The 20,559-nt window shown below is 45.8% G+C and overlaps 2 protein-coding genes across 8 annotated transcripts in view; one reads left to right on the forward strand and one right to left on the reverse strand.

Annotated features, from left to right (window-relative positions):
* kiaa0825 (KIAA0825 ortholog) overlaps positions 1-3,120 on the reverse strand; it is a 594,535-nt gene extending 591,415 nt beyond the window's left edge. Inside the window, exon 1 of the mRNA XM_078565259.1 lies at positions 3,029-3,120. The gene's annotated coding sequence lies outside the window, so the exon portion shown is untranslated. The remainder of the gene's footprint in view (positions 1-3,028) is intronic.
* Positions 3,121-3,261: 141 nt separating this feature from the next.
* slf1 (SMC5/6 complex localization factor 1) overlaps positions 3,262-20,559 on the forward strand; it is a 77,357-nt gene continuing 60,059 nt past the window's right edge. For 5 of the 7 annotated variants that reach the window (XR_013579821.1, XR_013579820.1, XM_078565288.1 and 2 more), the window contains exons 1-2: positions 3,262-3,561; positions 9,315-9,428. Coding sequence is in view for 3 of the 7 variants with exons in the window: in XM_078565288.1 (XP_078421414.1) it covers positions 9,315-9,428 (114 nt within the window). In the remaining 4 variants the exon portion in view is untranslated. Of the gene's footprint in view, positions 3,562-9,314; positions 9,429-19,653; positions 20,236-20,559 lie in introns of those variants that run through there. The other 2 variants (XM_078565300.1, XM_078565298.1) reach the window with 2 other exon arrangements.

Raw genomic sequence — 20,559 nt, forward strand, 5'->3', positions numbered from 1 at the left:
CCCTCACGCCTTCTCCTCCCTCCCAGAAACATGATAGGGTCCCCCTTGTCCTCACTTATCACACCACCAGCCTCCGCATTCAAAGGATCATCCTCCGCCATTTCCGCCAACTCTAGCATGATGCCACCACCAAACACATCTTCCCTTCACCCCCCCTGGCGGCATTCCGTAGGGATCATTCCCTCCGGGACACCTTGGTCTACTCCTCCATCACCCCCTACTCCTCAACCCCCACTTATGGCACCTCCCCATGCCCACGCAGAAGATGCAACACCTGCCCCTTCACTTCCTCTCTCCTCACCGCCCAAGGGCCCAAACACTCCTTTCAAGTGAAGCAGCATTTCACTTGCATTTCCCCTAACTTAGTCTACTGCATTCGTTGCTTCCAATGCGGTCTCCTCTACATTGGAGAGACCAAACGCAAACCGGGCGACTGCTTTGCAGAACACCTGCGGTCTGTCCGCAAGGAAGACCCAAACCTCCCTGTCGCTTGCCATTTTAACACTCCGCCCTGTTCTCTTGCCCACATGTCTGTCCTTGGCTTGCTGCATTGTTCCAGTGAAGCCCAACGCAAACTGGAGGAACAGCACCTCATCTTCCGACTAGGCACTTTACAGCCTTCCGGGCTGAATATTGAATTCAACAACTTTAGATCTTAAACTCCCCCTCCCCCCATCCCCCCATCCCCACCCCGTTTCTTCCCCCTCCCCTTTTTTTTTCAATAATTTATATAGATTCTTCTTTTCCCACCTATTTCCATTATTTTTAAATCTACAACTAATACTTTGTTAGTCTTTCCACCCCACCCCCACTAGAGCTGTACCTTGAGTATCCTGCCATCCATTCTTAATTAGCACTTTTTTTAGATAATATCACCACCTTCAACACCTCTTTGATCCTTTTGTCTGTGACAACTTTTGATTATCTGCTCCTATCACTGCTTGCTTGTCCCCACAACCACCCCACCCTTAACTACTCTCTCCCCCCGCCCCCCACCTTAGACCAGCTTATATTTCACCTCTCTCCTAACTATACTTCAGTTCTGCCGAAGGGTCATGAGGACCTGAAACGTCAACTGTTTTCTTCTCCACCGATGCTGCCAGACCTGCTGAGTTTTTCCAGGTAATTCTGTTTTTGTTTTAGAAATGCTTCCTTGTTGGAATCTTGTTTTAAATTAACACTTGACATGACACAATGAATAAGCACTAACTGTATTCCAAAGGCTTTGTTTGTGAAAATCCTAAGCTTTTCTTTAACACGTTGTAGAAAGAATCAGGTTTAAAAGGGGCGATGAAGGTTACGTGTCTACCCAGGGAAAGGAACAGGGTAATAACTTGTTTCTCTGTATGTCTGCTGCTTAAAAACAGCATATATGTCTGAACTTAGACAAACACAATAAACAAATTTATAGCTGCAAACCATATTTTGGTATCAGAATCAAATTGCTAACAGTGTCCTTTCTGACCAATAAGCTTCTGACACCATGCCCACACAATCACCACCTCTAACGTCATCCCTATCACAGCTCAACCGTTATTGAGCCCCACATCAATGTCTTGGTTATTTCTGGACTCAACTATTTCATGGTTTTCAGGTCAGCTGCCCAGCTTGCTCGTTCTGTGAGCCTGAGTTCATCCAAAATGCTACTGCCCACGTTTTTAAACAATTCATTCGTGGGTTGTGAGCATGACTGGCAATTCCAGCATTTACTGGCCATCTCTAATTGCCCTTGAGAATGACAACTTGCACCTAGATCCATTCATCCATTACCCCTCAACTCACTGACCTACACAGGGTTCCAGCTTGGTAACACCTCAAGTTTAAAATTTTTATTCTTTTCAAACTTCTCCATGCCCTTGCACTTTCCAATCTCTCCAACCTTCTCCAGTGCTACAACCCTTTTTTGCAATCCTCCAATTCTGATCCCTTGCATATCCACTATTTGCATCTCAAAGTCATTGGTGGCACCCTCACTATTTAGGCCCCAAAATCTGGAATTTATTGTTCAAACCTCTCTACTTTGCTCTTTTTTTTTAAACACACTCCTTAAACCTACTTCTTTTACCAAGCTTTGTCCACCTGTCCTAATATTTCCTTATGTGGTCTGGTGTCAAATTTTGTTTGACAATGCTTCTGTGAACCACCTTGATATGGTAAAGGTGTTACATAAATGCAAATTATTGTGAAGGTGCAGCCCGCAATGATGGAACAAAGGAAACTGGGGATGCATAAGATGCCAGATTTAGAGTTTTAAGTTCAGAGGAGTTGCAACAGATAAGGAGACAAGGCCATAGAAGGATTTGAGCACAAGCAAGAGAATTTTAAAAATTAGGTGCTGACAGAATAAGAACCAGCAACGTAGGAACACAGGAATGATGGGTGAACAAGACTTCTTGTGCGTTAGGATATGGGCAGGGTTTTGGACGAGCTCATGTTTACATAGGGTGAAAAGTTGAACATGAGAGAGCTGGAATCGACGGATCTGGATCTAACAAAGGCACTGATGAGGGTTTTAACAGCAGATGGATTGGTTTTGAGCAGACAAAATTCAGGCGTCAACTCGAGTACTTTGTTTCAATTAGTTCTACCATGTTCAATCACGTAACAAGGCCTAAAACAACATTAGACTATCTTAAAAACAAACATGACATAGAGAACGGTTTTGCTACTCAACCGAAGGGAATGAGTAAAACCCTGTTGTAACATCCTTCCATTACTACATTGTATATATTACATGCTCAGTGAGGCCTGATACCAAAAAATAGAAAATAATTTCTCCGCAGTTGAAAAAAAAGCCTTGTTTGTAAATAACAAAAGACTGCATTCGCTATTTGTCCATTCGTGGGTCTGAGTTTGTATTTGAAGATAATCACTGTAACATCCCACAAGCATCGATTGTGCCGCTGCTCACGCACAGTATAGTGAAACAGCACCAACTCCTGGAGCGGGGTCATTAACGGTATGTGATAAACCGGCACCGAAGGGAGGTGGGAATAAGATAGCAGAGATCCCTTGAGTTAAGACTTACATGCGACAACGTGGCCTTGCCCCAGATTCCTGCCTTTAAGCTTCACCAACCTGTTTACAAACGCGCGTCGCCCAGAGACGTCAGCGTCACTCCCAAAGCCCGGATGGCACGTGACCAGACTGTACTACCTTGGGAGCAACGGGGGGGGGGAGGGTGGCGTGATTAATTGGTTTTAAAAATAAGCTTCATGGAAAAATACAAAATACCTCAAATAACTGTTGGTTGCTTAAATTTAGCTGTAGTTAAATAAATCATTCCGCCTTATTTTCTATTTGTTGTATGTGTAGTTTTTTGCCACCAGCGTGTTAAGTAGTGGAGGCGATCGGAATTGTTAGCAGTTTGGCGCGAGGGTTGGTGTAGATGTGGAAAGCAACGGCCTTGAGCGCGGGCTTGGTCTGAGCAATTCATTCACATGAGCTTGTGCTGCCAGCGGTTGCTGTAATACCTTTCTTGCACAGGTGGGAGGAGTTGAGGTAACTGACTGACGGGGTAAACACGAGGATGGCTTGTTCCTGTTCATTGTAAAGGCAAAGGTAATGTCCAGAGGTTTATAGATTTCCATCCGCAAATACGCAGTTCGCCTATAATTTGTTTCTATTTTGTATGGTCAGTTAAACCCTCTTCGCAGTACAAGAATATGCTCCCTGTTCTGTTGAAGAGTCAAACGTTAACTGTGTTCCTCTCCGCAGATGCTGTCAGACCTGCTGAGTTTTTCCAGGTATTTTTGTTTTTGTGTTGAATATGCCCCCTCTGTTGTCCCGCTGAGTTACCCAAGCACGAACTCCATGGGCGGAATTTTTGCGGGCCGGAAAATGCGGCGAGTCGTTGAAAAGTCTATAGACTCCGGCGGGATGGGAAAATCGTGCTGGCGGGAGGAGTCGTAAAATTCCATCCCATATCTTTCTCCCTGATAACTCGGAGACTTAACTTGAATGTTTGTAACCCTGGTTCCATATTGGGCCCTGTGATGAACTTCTGAACAGATCTGTGCCCTTTCCCACCTTTATAACATCATCTGACTTTGCCCCTGCCGCAGTTAATCTGCTGAAACGCTTATCTAAGCTTTTCTCACCTCTCAATTTGATTGTAAGAAAAGCAGGAGTTGACCATACAGCCTCTCAAGCTTGCTCCACCATTCAGTATAACTATGGCTGATCTTCTGCTTCCACTCCATTTTCCTGCATGTCTCTTGATTCCCTGAGAGACCAGCGACCTGTCTATCTCAGCCTTAAATACACTTAATGCTAGAGCATCTGTGACCCCTGGGATACATGATTCCAAAGATTTGCAGCCCTCAAAATATTTCTCATTTTAGTCCCAAATGATTGACTCCTTATGCTGACACTGTGCTCTGGAGTCCCCAGCCAAGGGAAACAAGTGTCTACCCTGTCAAACCCCTTCAGAATCTTGTATATTTCAATGAAATTACCTCATTCTCTAATCTCCAGAGAGTGTAGGGCTAATTTACTCAGCTTCTCATAGGACAACCCTCATTCCAAGGACCAAATTAGTGAACCTTAGATGTACTGCCTCCAATGCAGAGATTTCCTTCCTTAAACATGGAGGCCAAAACTACATACAGTACTCCAACTGTGGGGTCACCAAAACTCTGTACATTGTAGCATGATTTCTTCATTCTTGTCCTCCAATCCCCTTGCAAAAAAGCCAACATGTAATTTGACTTCCTATTTGTCTGCTGTACTTGCATGCTGACTTTGTGTGTTCTTTGTACAAGTACACCCAAGACCCTTCGAACATCAACGTTTACAAGTTTCAGTTCTTGTTTTTGAAAAAGTTGCTTTTCTATTATTACAACCAAAGAGAATATCCTCTCACTTAACTACATTATACTCCGTCTGCCATCTTGTTGCCCGCTCACTTCGTCTATATATATCTTTGCAGCCTCTTTGTGTCCTAACAGCTTGCATTCCCAGCTTTGTATTGTTGTTAAACTTAGACAAAGAAACAGAGTTATGTGTCTAAGCCATCAATAAGGATTATAAATAGCTGTTCATTTGTTTTGTATCTTCACCCACTTTTTTTCCCTATGTGGAAGCGTTGGAAGGATAAGTAGTCAACATGGTGAACCGTGTCATGGACCTTCAATGTGTGGCTAATAAGTCCCGAAGTGGGATTTGAGCTCCTGACTCGGGCTGCTACATACTGAGCCACAAGACCTCTTGTAAATAGCTGAGACCCCAGCTCTGAACCTTGCAGCACAGCTTGCCTGCCAACTTGAAAATGGCCCGATTAGCCCTATGCTTTGTTTCCTATTAACCAATCCCTTACCTAAGCTATTATATTACCCGTTACCTTGTATGTTAAACTTTTGTGCAACATATTATTGAATGCCTTTTGGATATCCAAGTATATTATATCTACAGGTTCCCCTTTATCTACCCTAGTAGTTACATGCTCAAAAAACTATATTTGTCAAATACTATTTCCCTTTCGTAAAATCGTGTTGACTTTGTCTGATCATGCTATGATTTTCTAAGTGCATTGTTAAGACTTAGATTATTATATTACTAATATTATTAATAATGGATTCCAGCACTTAGCCTGATATCAGTCATCAGGAAAGTGCTAGCGGGCCTGTAGTTCCCAATTTCCCCCTCTCTCTCCTTTCTTGAATAGTGACATTACATTTCCTCATTTCCAATCTACTGGGACCATTCTCGAATCTAACGAATTTTGGAAAATTATAGCCAGCACCTCTTTATCTCTGCAGCTGTCTCTTTTAGAATCCTAGGAAGTGGGCTGTTAGGGGGGTGGAGGTGGACCGGGGGCTAGTTGAGTCAGAAGGGGTTGTCAGGTTGGAAACTGGGAGAGGTTGTCAGGTCATTGGTTGGTTGGGCTAGGTCGCCAGGGGTTGAGGGGGGTCGGTGACATAGGAGTGGGGTTAATGGGGAGAGGGAAGTTGGGTTGGGGCCTAGTCAGGTCATCCGAGGGGTCAGTGTGAGTGATTTTTTTGGGGTGTGGGGGGAGGAAGGGGGTGTGGTTGGAGCCGATTGTGTTGTTACCTTGGAGTTTGACTAGGATTTTTTCTGTCTAACATTTCCTGGGTAACTATCCAAATAAGTCAGAACTGTTTGATGTCCCCAACCTCTAACTCAGAATTCGAGACTTTCAGAGGGTCCCAGAGAGCAGGGGAATTGCCCATAAGCAGTTCAAACTTCCTGGGAAATTCCCACAGCCCCTTATGTTGGGACTTCCGATGAGTCCGCAGTACATATGGTCTCTGACTACCCAGAGATTTGGAAGAGCTGGGCCATTGTGTATCCTGGAATATTTATTTCCCAACCTCGGTCACCTTGTAACCATGTGTGTGTAAATATTAGATCCAAACCATTTAGCTCCATTTCTGCCACCATTTGTTCAATTGTTTTTTTGCTGGTGCTTCGCTTATTCAGTTGGAGCCTTTAATTTTATTTTCTTTGCCGATATATTATTACTATTAACTTCTCTGTCCTTTTCCTGTCCCATGCTTCTTGCCTTATAACTACATCCTACATCGCTACACTGTTATTTGTCTTGACTTTTCTCTTTGGATTTCTAAATCTCTCTTCGCCTATCCTAGTGCTCCCCGCCCACCCCCCAAATCAGCTTAAAGCCCTATCCACGGTCCTGGTTATGCTATTCGCCAGGCTGGTGATCCAGCCCAATTTAAGTGAAACCATCCCAACAGAATATCTAAGATAAAAGCAAAAACTGCGGATGCTGGAAATCTGAAACAAAAACAGAAAATGCTGGAAAAACTCAGCAGGTCTGACAGCATCTGTGGAGAAACAGAGTTGAAGTTTTGAGTCCGTATGACCCTTCTGAAGAAGGGTCCAACAGAACATCTCCCTATTTCCTGGGTACTAGTGCCATGCCCCACGAAACACCAATCTTTAAGCCATGTGCTTAATTCTCTTAGCTGCTTGACGAGTGTCAATCAACCCATGTTCAGGTAATTGCCCAGTGATGATTATCTTTTGAGGTTCTGTGTTTTCATCTGGTCCGTAACTCCACAAACTCTCAGCAGAACATTATTCCTAGTTCTACCTATGTCATTGGTTCCTTTGTGGACCAAACGACTGAATCCTCCCATTCTCACTCAAAGTTCGCCTCCTAACCGCGTGGAGATGCCCTTAACCTTGTCACCAGGCAGGCAACACAACCTCTGGAGTTCCTGCTCACAGCTGCAGAGAATAGTATCTACCCGCCCCCCCAATTTTATCTTCCCCATCACTACTGCATTTTTTTGCTCCTCCCACTTGAATGATGTCCTGCACATGATGCCATGGTCAGTTTGTTCACCTGCAATCTTTGTTCTCATCCACATAAGTAGCAAGTACCTTGTACCTTTTGGTCACGGTCTGAGACTCATCCATCACTATGTGCTGATCCCCATACCTGCCTGAATCACTGTCACATTCCCCCATCTCTGACCATTGACCAACTGTAAAGCTCTACTTAACCTAAGGGGTATGACTGCATTCTGAAAGTGTTCAAGTAACTCTTGCCCCTTCCTCCCCGATGCCCCCAATTTTTGCAACTCTGATTCCAGCTCAGCAACTCTGAGTTGAAGTTGCTCAAACTGCAGATGATTACCACACATATTGTCTGGGACTGTGCACAGATTCCCACATGTCGCAGTCATGGTATGCCACCATCCTTGCTTTGCCTATCTAACCATATTTTCTTTGCTTAGTTAATTAGTCACCAAGTTAGTTAGCTAAAATAACAGCAAATTACAGTCTCCTAGCCTGCAGGGAAAAGAAGAACGCTCTCCAGCTACTGGAAGTAAAACAAAAAAGAATAAAAAGCAGCACCTTCTTCACCCTCTGCACTGAATTCCCAATTGCACCAAATTGCTAGCTTAGCATTCGGCTCATGAAACACACTGTTCTCTATTCGTTATGCGCTTCCCACCCTGTCCTAATAGATAGCAGTTGTCCAACCTTTTCATGTGAGGGGCCACATTTCAATTTTTTTTCCCTCACTCAAGGGGCCAGTGAGCAAATTTCGGAAAGATGAGGTTGAGCACAACATTAAACATGAATTTCAAAATAAAAGTTGAGGTTTGAAGAAAAGAAACAACTTGCTGAGCAAAAATAAAAAATGTCAAAGCAATAAATTGCTATTTTTTTTTGAATGAGTAATTAATGAAGATGACCATTAGAGTGAGTGTGTGTCCAGCTCATTCCCAGTCTCAGGGTGCTCAATCGCTCAACCTCGTCTACACCTACTGTGAATGTGTACAGGTGTGTGAGGGTGAGTGAGAACCATGAAACATGCATACGCTTCCTCACTCACTCACACCCATCAAGTCCAGGTGGTTTGGAGATTAAAATGCAGAGGAGAGGTTCGAGATGACTGTGAAAGTACCAAGATTCTTCCTGCCCTGTCTATTGCTCCAGCTGTACCTGGTCCTGCTGTTGCTGCAAACACTGCTCCGACATTATGACTTCTGTAGTCCTTTTAGGGGACCTTGTCGTCGTCTTCTCATTTCCATCCCCCCAGGTCGACCTCCAAAGCACGCAGTCTCTCAGATATATAACATGTAGCATCTCATAATACTATTAAAGAAAGGATGGGAGAATTTCTCAATGTTCTGGCCAACACTTGTTCTCAGTCACCACCACCAAAAATAGATTAACCAATCACTCATATTGCTGTATATGAAATATTGTTGTGTTAATTGGCTAAGCAAGTGTGTACACTTCAAAAATAACTCATTGGCTATAAAGTGCTTTGGGGTGTCCGGAGGATGAGAAAGACACTACTGTATTCCAAGTTAATTTTTAAAAACATCTTCTGCCTATAGACATGTTAAGTTTACAAACCTTGCTTCTGTAATTATACTCGGTTAACTTTTTTCCATTATGAATATGGATACAAACTATCCACCTTAACTTCTCACAGTATAAATGCAACCTCTCTCCAATAGTGGTGCTATATTGCCTCAGCCTGTACAAAAACGAAAGACATTCTTTAGTCAACCTTTAAAGTACTAAACAAAAATAGGGACAGCATATTTATTTTTAATTGGGGATTAAGCATGTATTTTTATACTAATCTATCTGAAACTTATTAAAAATCTTGCACTTGCATACCTTGGTAGAATTGCCCTCTAATCCTACTTCATCTGCAAACATCACCTGGTTTTGACCTCATTTGTGCAAAGCCACAAGGAGTAACTATGTTTGTTCTATAATATACTTCCCTACCAAAAACATTTGACATTCACAAAAGAATAAACGTGATCTTGTGCACTGCTAATTATAGTTTTTATCCACAGATGGCTGGACTAGCACAGAATCCTAAAATACAGTTGACAGGATTCAAACATTCTGAAAAAGAGGCCCTTGTCAAACTACTTACTCAGCTAGACTGCACTTATTTCCTTGCACAGGTAAGTCCTATTGATTAGGCAAAATGATATTGAAAACTTTATCTTTTTAGCTGGTTTAATTTCGCTCTTACATGTTTTTTTTTCAAATTGGATTCTTTGGAACAAGAACACAGTGCTTTTGTTCTTTTTTTCCTTGTTCTCTTAGTTTCAATTGACTAACAGTGCTATATACTATAATTGTCATTAACCATCATCATAAGTAAAAGCAAAGCTTATGCAGCAAAGGTTGCTCCCTGGGTGTTCCAAAAATCTTGAAATCTAGTACAGTGAGTCCTCACTTAAAGTTGTAGTTGCCTTTCCGGTCTTGCGGTCCTACGTCAAGCCTGACACAAGACAACAAAGCTCCCGATGCTAAACTGGAATACGGGCCTCATTAACTGACGTTAAAACTGAATGACTTTAAACAAGGCAACTTAAAATGGGGGCTTACTGTAAACTGCTTTTCAAAATGTCAAATGTGGCAGCCAATTTGTACACCACAAAGCTCCATGAAGGACAAATGAGATACGCAACTCATTTATCTGTTCTCAATCAATCAGCATTGAGGAAAGTTGGCCAGGACAATAGGGAAAACTTCCTACTCTTCCTTGAATAATGCCACTGGACCTTTTTTATATTGGTATCATCAGCAGACAGGCCTTGGTTCAGTGTCTTAACCAAAATCTAGTACCTCCAACAATGCAGCTTTTTCTCAGTGTTGCACTAAAGTGTTAGCCCAGATTATGTGCTAAAGTTCTACAATAGGGAGTGAATTCACAACTTTATTTAGCTTAATTACCTATACCCACTCACTCAAACTGTCTAGCTTCTGAACCTTTTTGTGAACAAGGGCCCTGGAGATAAGCAGCAAGAGGGCAGGAAAAACACCTTTGACTTGTAGGAGGGAAGCCGCAAGCTGGAAAGGAAGTGAGGAAAAGGGTCAGGAAGCGGCACAGGCTGCGAACCTCTAGCTGGGGGTGGGGTCTAGAACAAGGGGTCACAGTCTCGGGATATGGGGTAGACCATTTAGGACTGAGATGAGGAGAAACTTCTCTCCGAGGGTGGTGAACCTGTGGAATTCTCCACCACAGGAGGCTGTGGAGATCAAGCCACTGAATATATTTAAGAAGGAATTAGAATTCTGGACTCCAAAGGTGTCAAGGGGTATGGGGAGAGCGCTGGAGTACAACGTTGAGATAGACACATTGAATGATGGAGCAGGCTCGAAGGTCTGAATTACCTACTCCTCCTATTTTCTATGTTTCAACCCAAGACCACCACCATATTTGGTAAAGAAACTAGTCTGAGGAGTCACATGGTGGAGTAGTCATGTTTGTCCCTTTTACTCTTTTAAATGCTGTCAGCAGAAAGGGAGCAGCCAACAAGACAGTAGAAAAGAGGCTGGAACATCCAAAGGTCTCCAAGCCTGTTCCATTTCGAGTACACCATTTAAGCAAACTGACCTCCTGGCAACGAGACTATAATCGACTAACTGCATGACCTGCAGGAAATCCACCACTTTGAGGGAGTCCTGAAAATGACTTCAGTGCATGATTTCTGCTGTTGAACTCGCCTAATCTACACTTCAGGAGTGAAGAAGTTCTTCCAGTGGGCCTGCAACATATCTTCTCCAGAACCAGATGGCCACGTGAATTGTGAACTCTTTTTTTAAAAAAAAAACATGTAAAAGTGCACTGTTCCCTCCGGCTGCACTTTCCTGGAGTATCTTTGTGTATGTGATTGTGTATGAGTGAATGGCATAGTGATAGATTTCAGGGTGAGTGCTTGAATAAACAATCTTCCTCCTCGTACTATGCCCTATGAGGGTGTTAGTCACCATGGACTTGCATTGGACTGGTCCATGATTATGGTTGGCAAAGTACTGCAGTTGTTTGCTGCTGCCTTCAGTAGTATGGCTGACCAGGAACCCCTTTGCCCTTACTGCCTGCCATCAGGCATATTGGAAGGATTTACGGGCTGATGATCAACTTGTTTGGCCACGTTATGAACGCACCTTCCATGGCCATCAAGTCCTGAAGTGGGACTTGAACCTGGAGTTGCTGCAGAGGAAGGGATGCTAACACTGCACCAAAAGACCTACCCCCCTCCCCACAACCAAATGGACAATAATCATTCGTTTAATCAAGGAATGCTTGCTGCTGATTATTCAAATTGTCCACATGCTCAGGGGTTAAAATATACGCACCTTCCTTTCAAAAGCTTACAGGTCACAGACAGTTGGGAAGGGAACAGGGATTTCAGCAGTTTTCTCTTACCCCATCCGTAACACGAAAGTGTGCGTTGATCTCTTGGAGGGCGAGGCTGGAGAATTGATAATGGGAAATGAGGAAATAGCAGAGGCTTTGAGCAAATATTTTGTATCCATCTTCTTGGTAGAAGACAAAGCATCCCAAGAACAGTTGAGAAACAAAAGGGAGCGACGACGTTAGAATGATCATTATCCCTGGAGAAAAGGTAAAGGGAATATTAATGGATTTATTGTAAAATAGAGTAATAGTGGGATGTGTCCTTGTGTGTATGTGTGTGAGATTTAATTGAATTAGCCTGGGTGCTTTGATCTAAGAAGAGAGGTTGGGTTTGAAATGTTAATTAGGTAAACATGGGAAAGTTCAGAAACATGGGTGTCAAGGGAAAATTTGCATTTCTAAATGAACCAGCCTGGATTGTTTTCAAAGGAGGATTGAAATGTGTCACCTACCAGGTGAAGTTTAGAAACAGTGTATTTATTTCTCCCAAAGATTACTGATAAAACTTAGTGCTATGAGAGGGTTTTATTATCCAAAGACACAGTGAAACAATGGGTATTTGCATTCGAAGAGGAAGGTATGTTTAAAGAAGAGACTCGTTTGTTTGTAAGGGAAGGCATTTTTAAGATCTTACAAGTGTGAAAAAGCCTTCAGCATCTATGTCTCAAGCTGCTGTCTTCAAAGGACCAAAGTTAAGAAAGCTTACTTGGAATTCGACTTGTCCAGGGCATCATGTTTCTTTGCCTGGGTCTTCTAAAAATCTATGTATCTTACTGTTGCCTGAATGAAAGTGTAACTGGGAGTTAGATTGATAAGGGGTTTTAGAAGTTATCATAGCAGTAATTTGTAGATCTATGTATGTATTTAAAATCACTTATTAATAAATGTTTAATCTAGTTTTGTAAAAGCCTATAAGACTTGGCGGTCTTATTACTACTGAATTCAAGGCATGCATCTCAAAATTTATACAAATTGAAAATTAGTTGTGACAGTTGTTTCAAGTTTCCCTCTGGGATCTGAACAGCTCAGCATTTACCATCGGCTGTGTCATAACAGGAGGCTTATAAACTGCAACCAGTGACTTTTCTTTGCTATTTCTTATTTCCACTCAAACTGATTCTACATTTTGATCCTCTGAACCAAGATAATTTCTCACCCCTGCTCTGAAGAAGAGTCATACGGACTCGAAGCATTAACTGTTTCTCCACAGATACTGCCAGAACTACTGAGGTTTTCCAGCATTTTCTGTTAATTTCTCATGATTGTTAAAGCTCATCCTTTTATTAACAGAGTTACCTCACCCCCATTTCTTTCCCTCCTGTCCTTCCGAAATGTTAAATATCCTTGAACATTCAGGTCCAAGCCTTAGCCACATACAATAGCTATTGTAATGGCTATTAAATCGCACTCATTTATTTCTATTTGTGCTATCAATTCATCCATCTTGTTATGAATGCTGCAAGCAGTCAGATAAAGAGCCTTTAATTCTGTATTTTTACCATTCTTTTTTGCTTACTATTTGCTGGTGCGCACACATGTTTGTCTGTCACACTGTGGTCATCATTACCCTGCACTACTGCCTGCTACTTTCTCTTTAACTTTCCAAATCTCCCCTCACATGAACCCTTCTCCACCCACCCTTCTCTACAGTCCTTGTTATGTGATTCACCAGGGCACTGGTGCCAGCATGATTCCGGTGAAGGCTGCCCCAATGGTACAGCGCCCTCTTTTCCCAGTACTGGCGTCAGTGCCCCATGAATCAAAGCCTATTTCTCCCACACCAATGTTTGAGTGATGCATTCAGCTCTCTGATCTTATTTATCCCATGCTAATTTGCTTGAGGGTCAGGTAGTAATTCGGAGATTATTATCTTTGCGGCCAGAATTTTGCCTTTGGTGGCCGGGCGGGCCCAACCAACTCGGTGGCAGGCGGGCATCCGATTGCCGCCGCCGAAACGGGCCGCGCTGCCATTTTCTGCGGGTGGGCCAATTAAGGCCCGCCCAGCGGGTTAGCGACTCCCGTGCAGAACGTGAAAATAGTCGCGGGGGCGGGCGTGTTCCGACCACCGGTTCCAATGGGGAACCGGCAGTCTGTATAAAGAGTGGCCAGGCAGCCTGCTTGAGGCAGTGCCCCTTGGCCACTCGGAGGGGGGGGCGGAGGCAGCTGTGGTTGGGCATGAGCAGGGGGTGGGGGCAGGTTGCAGGAGAGGCCAGCGGGGGGGGCCACTGTGCCCCTCGCTTCTCCGATGCATGCCTTGCTGTCCTCCTCCAAGAGGTTTCCAGCTGTCGGGATGTATTGTATCCGGGTGATGGGGGGAGGAGGAGGGCCCCCCATGTCACCAGGCAGGCGTGGGAGGAGGTTGGTGACACTGTCAGCACCCATGATGATGTGTGGCGCACAGGCATGCAGTGCCACAAGAGATTCAATGACTTGCTGCGCTCTGGAAGGGTGAGTACTATGTCAGCCTTGGCCATTTGACCCAGCAAGTAGCCTTAGCCTTTGAGCCCCCCCACGTCTTGCTATCGTTACTGCATTAGGCATTTGGCGCACGCTGGGTGGGCAAACAGGTACTGACCATGCTTACATCAGCCTTAGTGGTTGAGGAGAAGATGGGTTCTCTCCGCAGCATATGTTGGTGTTTGTCGCATTTGAGTAGTCTGGGGGCAACCTGCAGGGGAGGCTACTAGACATATATTCAGAACTCCAACACAAGCCATATTGATGGTGATGAGATGGTGGAAGGGGAGCCTCAAGGTGTTGTGGCCAAGTGCCATCTGCTGGCATCGGCGCCACACCTAGTTGCGCCTCCTTGCCATGGGCGCTAAGACCTGTGTGCTATTCAAAGTGATGGACACCGAATGTGTCCAAGGTGGCCATTGGGGAAGGGGGTTGCGACCAGCCATACTATCTTCTGGGGACTGATCACCGGTAGTGGGGACAGGAGCCGCTGGAGGCCTCAGTTGGACCACTGTGGTTGGGGTGCGGCGTGCGCGTGCAGAGTACATGAGCGATCAGCTCCAATAAATCCTCTTCTCTGTTCTGCAGGCAAAAATTGAACACAATCAGCGGGAGCGCCAGAGGACTGGAGGTGGGCACGCCCTGCTCCAGCGCCTCATGACCTTTGAGGAGCAGGCCATGAAGCTGGGGAGGAGGCAGGCGGCCAGGGCAGCAGGTGGCGGCGAGGCTGGGGTCCAGCAGCCAGGTATTTGAGGTCCACAGTCCCGTTCGCTCTCCCACCATCTAAACCACTGATGGCTGCTGCAATCGTTAATGCTGCAACACTGCTCATTCACAAACTGAGACACTCTGACGTGTGGGTCATACACAAAGGTCCCTCATCCCCTTGAGGAATTGCGTCTCCACCACCTTCCAAAGTCACCTTACCCCATTTGTGACCACTATCCCCATGGCCTAACATGCCATGGCATCGTTGCTGCACTGCCAAAAACTGATTGCATCTCAGGGCGTTTGAGACCTCCACTACCCTTTCAGCCAGTGCGCCCCACATTACTCTGACCGAAAGGTCCTCAGCACCTCAGCTGTGAACCTCATGGCACTCAACTTAAATAAATGCCACCATGTTACTCATCCCTGCGCCAAGGGGAATTGTTGCCTTCTGTCCACCTGGTCGATGCCCCTCTTAACGGTATGAGGGTCAATAATGTGACCTGTCAATCTCCTGTGATCCACGGCAAATGTCGCAAGTGTTTGCAATGTTTCCTCATCACCGCAACTCTCCAAGCCAGCATGCATCCAGGTCAGGTACCTCTGCACTCTCACTACTCCAGTGGTACATAACATGCTATGTGGCATTCCTGAGGCCATCTGACCAGCCTGTCTGTATGTGCGTCTAATGTTTGGGCCTCCTCTTGACTCTTTTCCACCCCACCAATGTTAGTCTCCTTAGGTTCTTGAAGGGTGAGCGACTTATGAGACTGGGGAGGAAAGGGATGAAAGGTTTAACTGGCTCTATGCTAACTGATGCACTGTCCTTGTTGTTAATTTCAGCATCACCACCACATGGCCGTGCCCAAAGACATTGTAGCCCCCCCTCCACACCTTAGGCCCAAGACGTGCAACTTGCGGCACATCATTTCAGCCAGCGCAGACACGAACACCTCGGTGGGGAATTTACCGTTGGCTAGTGTCCCGGGTCACAGTGGAGAGGGCACTCCACAATCGTTGGAGGAGATGGTAGGGACAGCGAGAGCCAATGGCGCCAGCAGCCAGAGGGCTGCAGGGGATGAGGCACATGCTCAGTCCGGCACTGATGATGTGCCTCTGGAGTTGTCACCAATGCAGCAGCTGCAGGACAAGCGGCAGGAATCGCGTTTGCATCTGGCAGGGATGCATGAGGGTATGCTTCAGTTGGAGAGGGGGTTCGATCGGATGGAAAATCTTCTGATTGGGTTATGCTCTGACCTGCAAGCCCTCACAGCGGTACTGGCCATGAGTGGTCATTCCCAATGTGGGAGGAGATGTGGGCACCAAGCGTCGGCGTTCGGTGCCCATGCATCTGCGGTAAGCAGGGAGATCCAATGGGACCTCACGTCGGCGCAGCAGCTGCCTGTCGTCGCTGCGAGCTCCTCTCGGTGCTCCGGATGAGGGCAGCAGCTCCTCTGCCCCTCTGCCAGTCAACGTTGCTTCCGTTGAGGCTGCCACAACTGGGGAGTTGTCAGTTCTGGAACTGGCCACTCCCTCCCAGGCGGGGCCATCACAGGCTTCACAGGCCAGAGGACGCCTGCCAAGGTCATCGACGCCAACAGGACAACAGAGTCAGCAGGGTGCCTCACAAGCCACTCCGAGCGATGGGGCGGCACCTAGACGTAGCACCCGCAAACTAAAGCATAAGGCACGTTAGGCACTCAACGGGTATGTCACTGGTGATTTTGTGTTGGCTTTAGAATAGGGAACAAAATAGTTATGTTTGCAATGGAGAAGTTTCTGTTATATTTTGGACATAATAAAGTCCACTTTTCTGACCATGGCTGAGGGTGTTTCCTTTGTGCTGCATTTTTCTTTTTCATAGACATATCATGAGTATTTGAGTGGACATTGATGTTTCTGTACTAAGCCCTTAGTTGCAGCTGATAAGGTGGAAGATGTAGCACCTAAGTGCCACGTGTGGAAGTGCCAGGCAATGCAGGTCCTGCTGATCCATGTGTGTGGAGCAAGCTGACTGTTCGTTGGATTAAATTGTCCCGGGTGTCCCTGCCTCCTTGGTGTAATAGCGGGTCAGAATGGGGCCCCTCATCATCGCCCTATGCTTCCACATCCTCTGAGCCACTGCTGGATTAATCAGTGCAGCCTCATCCAGGGCATTAAGGTCTTCATCGTCAACTGCATCCCCCCCTTTCCAGCGCAAGATTGTGCAGAGCGCAGCATGCTACCACTATCAGAGAGACTCGATCTGGGGGGTACTGGAGTGTGCCCCCTGAGCGGTCCAGGCAACGGAAGCGCATCTTGAGAAGACCGATGGCTCTCTCCACCATAGCCCTTGTGGTGCCGTGGCTCCTATTGTACCGCTGCTCAGCTTCTGTTCTTGGAAGGCAGAGAGGCGTCATGAGCCACCTTCGGAGGGGATAGCTCTTGTCATCCAGCAGCCAACCATTCAGACGAGCCAGAGCACTGAAGAGCCCCGGCACCTGTGAGTGTCTGAGGATGTAGGCGTCATGGGAGCTGCCTGGGTACCTTGCACTAACTTGCAGAATCTGCATCCTGTGATCACACACTATCTGCACATTCATGATAGTGTGTGAAGCCCTTCCTGTTGACGAAGGCACCGGGCTAACCTGCTGGCGCCTTGATGGCCACACGCGTGCAGCCTATTGCACCCTGGAGGCGGGGGAAGCCATCAATGGCCACGAAGCTTCTGGCTCGCTGTGCCTGACTTGCCTGGTCGCAGCGGAAGTGGATGAAGGTCAATACCTGTCTGAATAGAGCGCCTGTAACCTGCTTGACACAAGTGTGGATAGCTGATTGGGAGACACCGCAAAGATCACCCACCGAGCCCTGGAAGGAGCCAGAGGCATAGAAGTAGAGGGCAACTGTGAGCTTCAGAGCCACTGGCATGGGGTGTCCGCCCACACAGGAGATATCTCCAGACCAATCATCTGCCAGGTATAGGTGACTGTCTCCCTTGAGAGTCGGAGCCTCCTTCGGCACTGCACCTCAGTCATATTCAGGTAGCTGCTTTGCCGCCTGTATACCCTGGCAACAGGATAGTGGCGTCTTCTGCGGCCCCTTGCACCTTGGACAACCTCTTGGCTCTGTGCCCCTTGTGCCTGCGCCTGGCCTCCCAAAGGTGGCTCCCCTGGAGGCTGATTGTCCACTCCTGGCCTCCTCCTTATTCTATCCCTCCCTTCCTCCTCAAAGGAGCTGCTTCCAATGGAGATGTCAGAACCCATACCCAGGCTAAATGGAGGCCTCCGGAAAGCTGCAGGCCCGAGAAAGATTATTGTCTGCAGAGTGGTTTCAAAGTACACAAGAAGCTCTTGGAAATCGCTGTGAACTGCTATCAATCAAACAGGCAACTTTAAAACACTTTCTGCAATTATAACTTAGTGGAAAACATGAACAACCCCTCTGAGTCCACATATCCCGCCAGTGCATGACTTTTATTAAAAAATCTCCTGCCCGTTGGGCCCGTGCACCAACCCGCAGTTCGCATGGACCCCTCAAAATCCTGGACAATTAGCAAGTTAAGGGCCTTAACGAGGCCTTTAATTAATGGCGGGCGCGCGTCCAACTGCTGTGCGCGCGCGCCGACCGAAATATCACGATGCCGTATGCTGACATCAGGATGCTCACGTGACATCAGCGCGCAACATTTTAAGCACTGACGTGTGGGCTCCGCCACCCGCACGTCAACCAAAAAATTCTGTCCTGTGGTTCTGCTTTTTAAATTTAGCCCCTAGCTGCTCATAGTCTCTTAGCAGAACCACCTGTCGTTGGTACCCATGTGGACCATGACATCCCTCCCCTCCCCTCCCCTTCTACTCCCTCTCCAGCCCTGAGGAGATGTCCTTAACCCTGGCAACAGGTAGGCCACACAGCCTTCTGGACTTGCTCACAGCTGCAGAGAACTATATCTATCATCTATCTCCCTAACTATACTGTCCCCTACTACAACCATAATTTTTAACTCCACACGCCCCCTGCCCCTCCCACCCCCCCTGCCCAATTTAATGGCTTCCTGCACCACGGTGCAGTAGTCAGTCTGCTCATCTTTCCTGCAGTTCCTGCACTTGTCCACACAAGTTGCAGGAACTTCAAACCTGTTTAACAATTGCAAGGGCTGAAGCTCCTCCAATGCTATCTTCTGGATTTCCCTACCTGCCTCGCTGACAGTCACACCCTCCTGTCTACCTGACAGTGGACCAAATTCAAATTACCTAACCTAAGGGGTGTAACTGCCTCCTGGAACAAAGTAGGAACTTTCCCTCTCCCTGATGCATTGCAGTGCCTGAAGCTCGGTGTCTAGCTCAGCAACTCTGATCCAAAGTTACTCCAGTTTGCTGACACTTACTGCAGATATGATTGCTGTGGATTGCACAGGTTTCCATCAGTTCCCACATGCTACAGTTGCAAGACATCACCTGCCCTGTCATCTTTGTTGTGTTTTATTTAATGAATTAAGTTTAGAAATATCACTCAGCGGTTATCTGTAGTATCAAGTGATTTAACTAGTTAAACTATAACTTTAATGCAATACTTATATCTCCCCCGTACCAGTTTAAGCTACTGCCCATATTTGGAGAGGAATAAAACACTTAAAATTCACCAACCTAATTTATTCTGCTGAGCTTCAGCTCTTGGGTGCCGTTGCTGGTCTCTGACTCCTTCTCTCAGCACACTCCCTTTATGTAAAAGCTCAGACCAGTACCTTCTCCTTCACTGCACCAAATTCCCAAACTCCCACTCTGTCTCGAATTGCACTCAATGATGAGCTGTTATTGTCATGCTTGCTTACTTCTTTGAAATGTCATCTTCCAATGCAGACTGGACATGTCTTAACTCCCACGCACCTTTGCAACACAGCCCATATCGCCTGTTTGATCCCTTACACCTAGTTATAAGGTATCACTAAGTCAAACATGCATTTGTCAGGAAAAAGATTGAGGCTGAGTACTAATGCGAGTCAAGCATTGCGTGGCTGAAAAGATGTCAACTTATATGCAAGTATATGCAAAAAGTGATTTTTGGGCCCAGAAAAATTGGGTTGACTTGTATGCCGCAATTTATGGTAGCTACAATGCAATGACATTCATAGATAATTGTGGCGAGGTAAAGCTGGATTTCATCAACATACATGTGATGGAAGCTTATGGCTGATGATGCTGCAATAAATGCTGTGTCAGGAACAGATCTCCAGAGAATCACTGGTGCATTTACTGAGGCATATGAGAAGAAGTGACTTACACTCAACATTCAGAAGGCCAAAGTCATCCAGCAAGCTCCAAATGCACATGCCCAGCCCCATCAGTGATGAGTAGCGGAGGGAAAATGCATACTTTGTGGTCTTGTTCTACGCCTCACAGAAATATTATAGACAAAACAAGGTAAATTAAATTTAGCACATACATTATTATTGCATATAGGTCAAAAATTCGTCAAATACATGGTGAATGCATTTGAATTAGCACAAATATTCAGATGAATAAAAAGGAAAAAAATTGAAAATGCTGGAAGTACAATTATGTTGACCCTTTAATATTGCTGAAGCAGTTAAGATCCTGGAGGATCAAGCTAGATTGGGCCAGAAGGCTTTTTGAAAAAAAACAACTATGGCTTCCCATGTTCTTCTAAGGAAATGTCATTGTAAAGTGATTTTGTTTTTAACTCTGTTCCTAATGTTATTGGGGACACTTACTTTTAATGGAAAA

The sequence above is a fragment of the Cetorhinus maximus genome, chromosome 2 (assembly GCF_964194155.1).
Source record: "Cetorhinus maximus chromosome 2, sCetMax3.hap1.1, whole genome shotgun sequence".
Classification (NCBI taxonomy): Eukaryota; Metazoa; Chordata; class Chondrichthyes; order Lamniformes; family Cetorhinidae; genus Cetorhinus; species Cetorhinus maximus.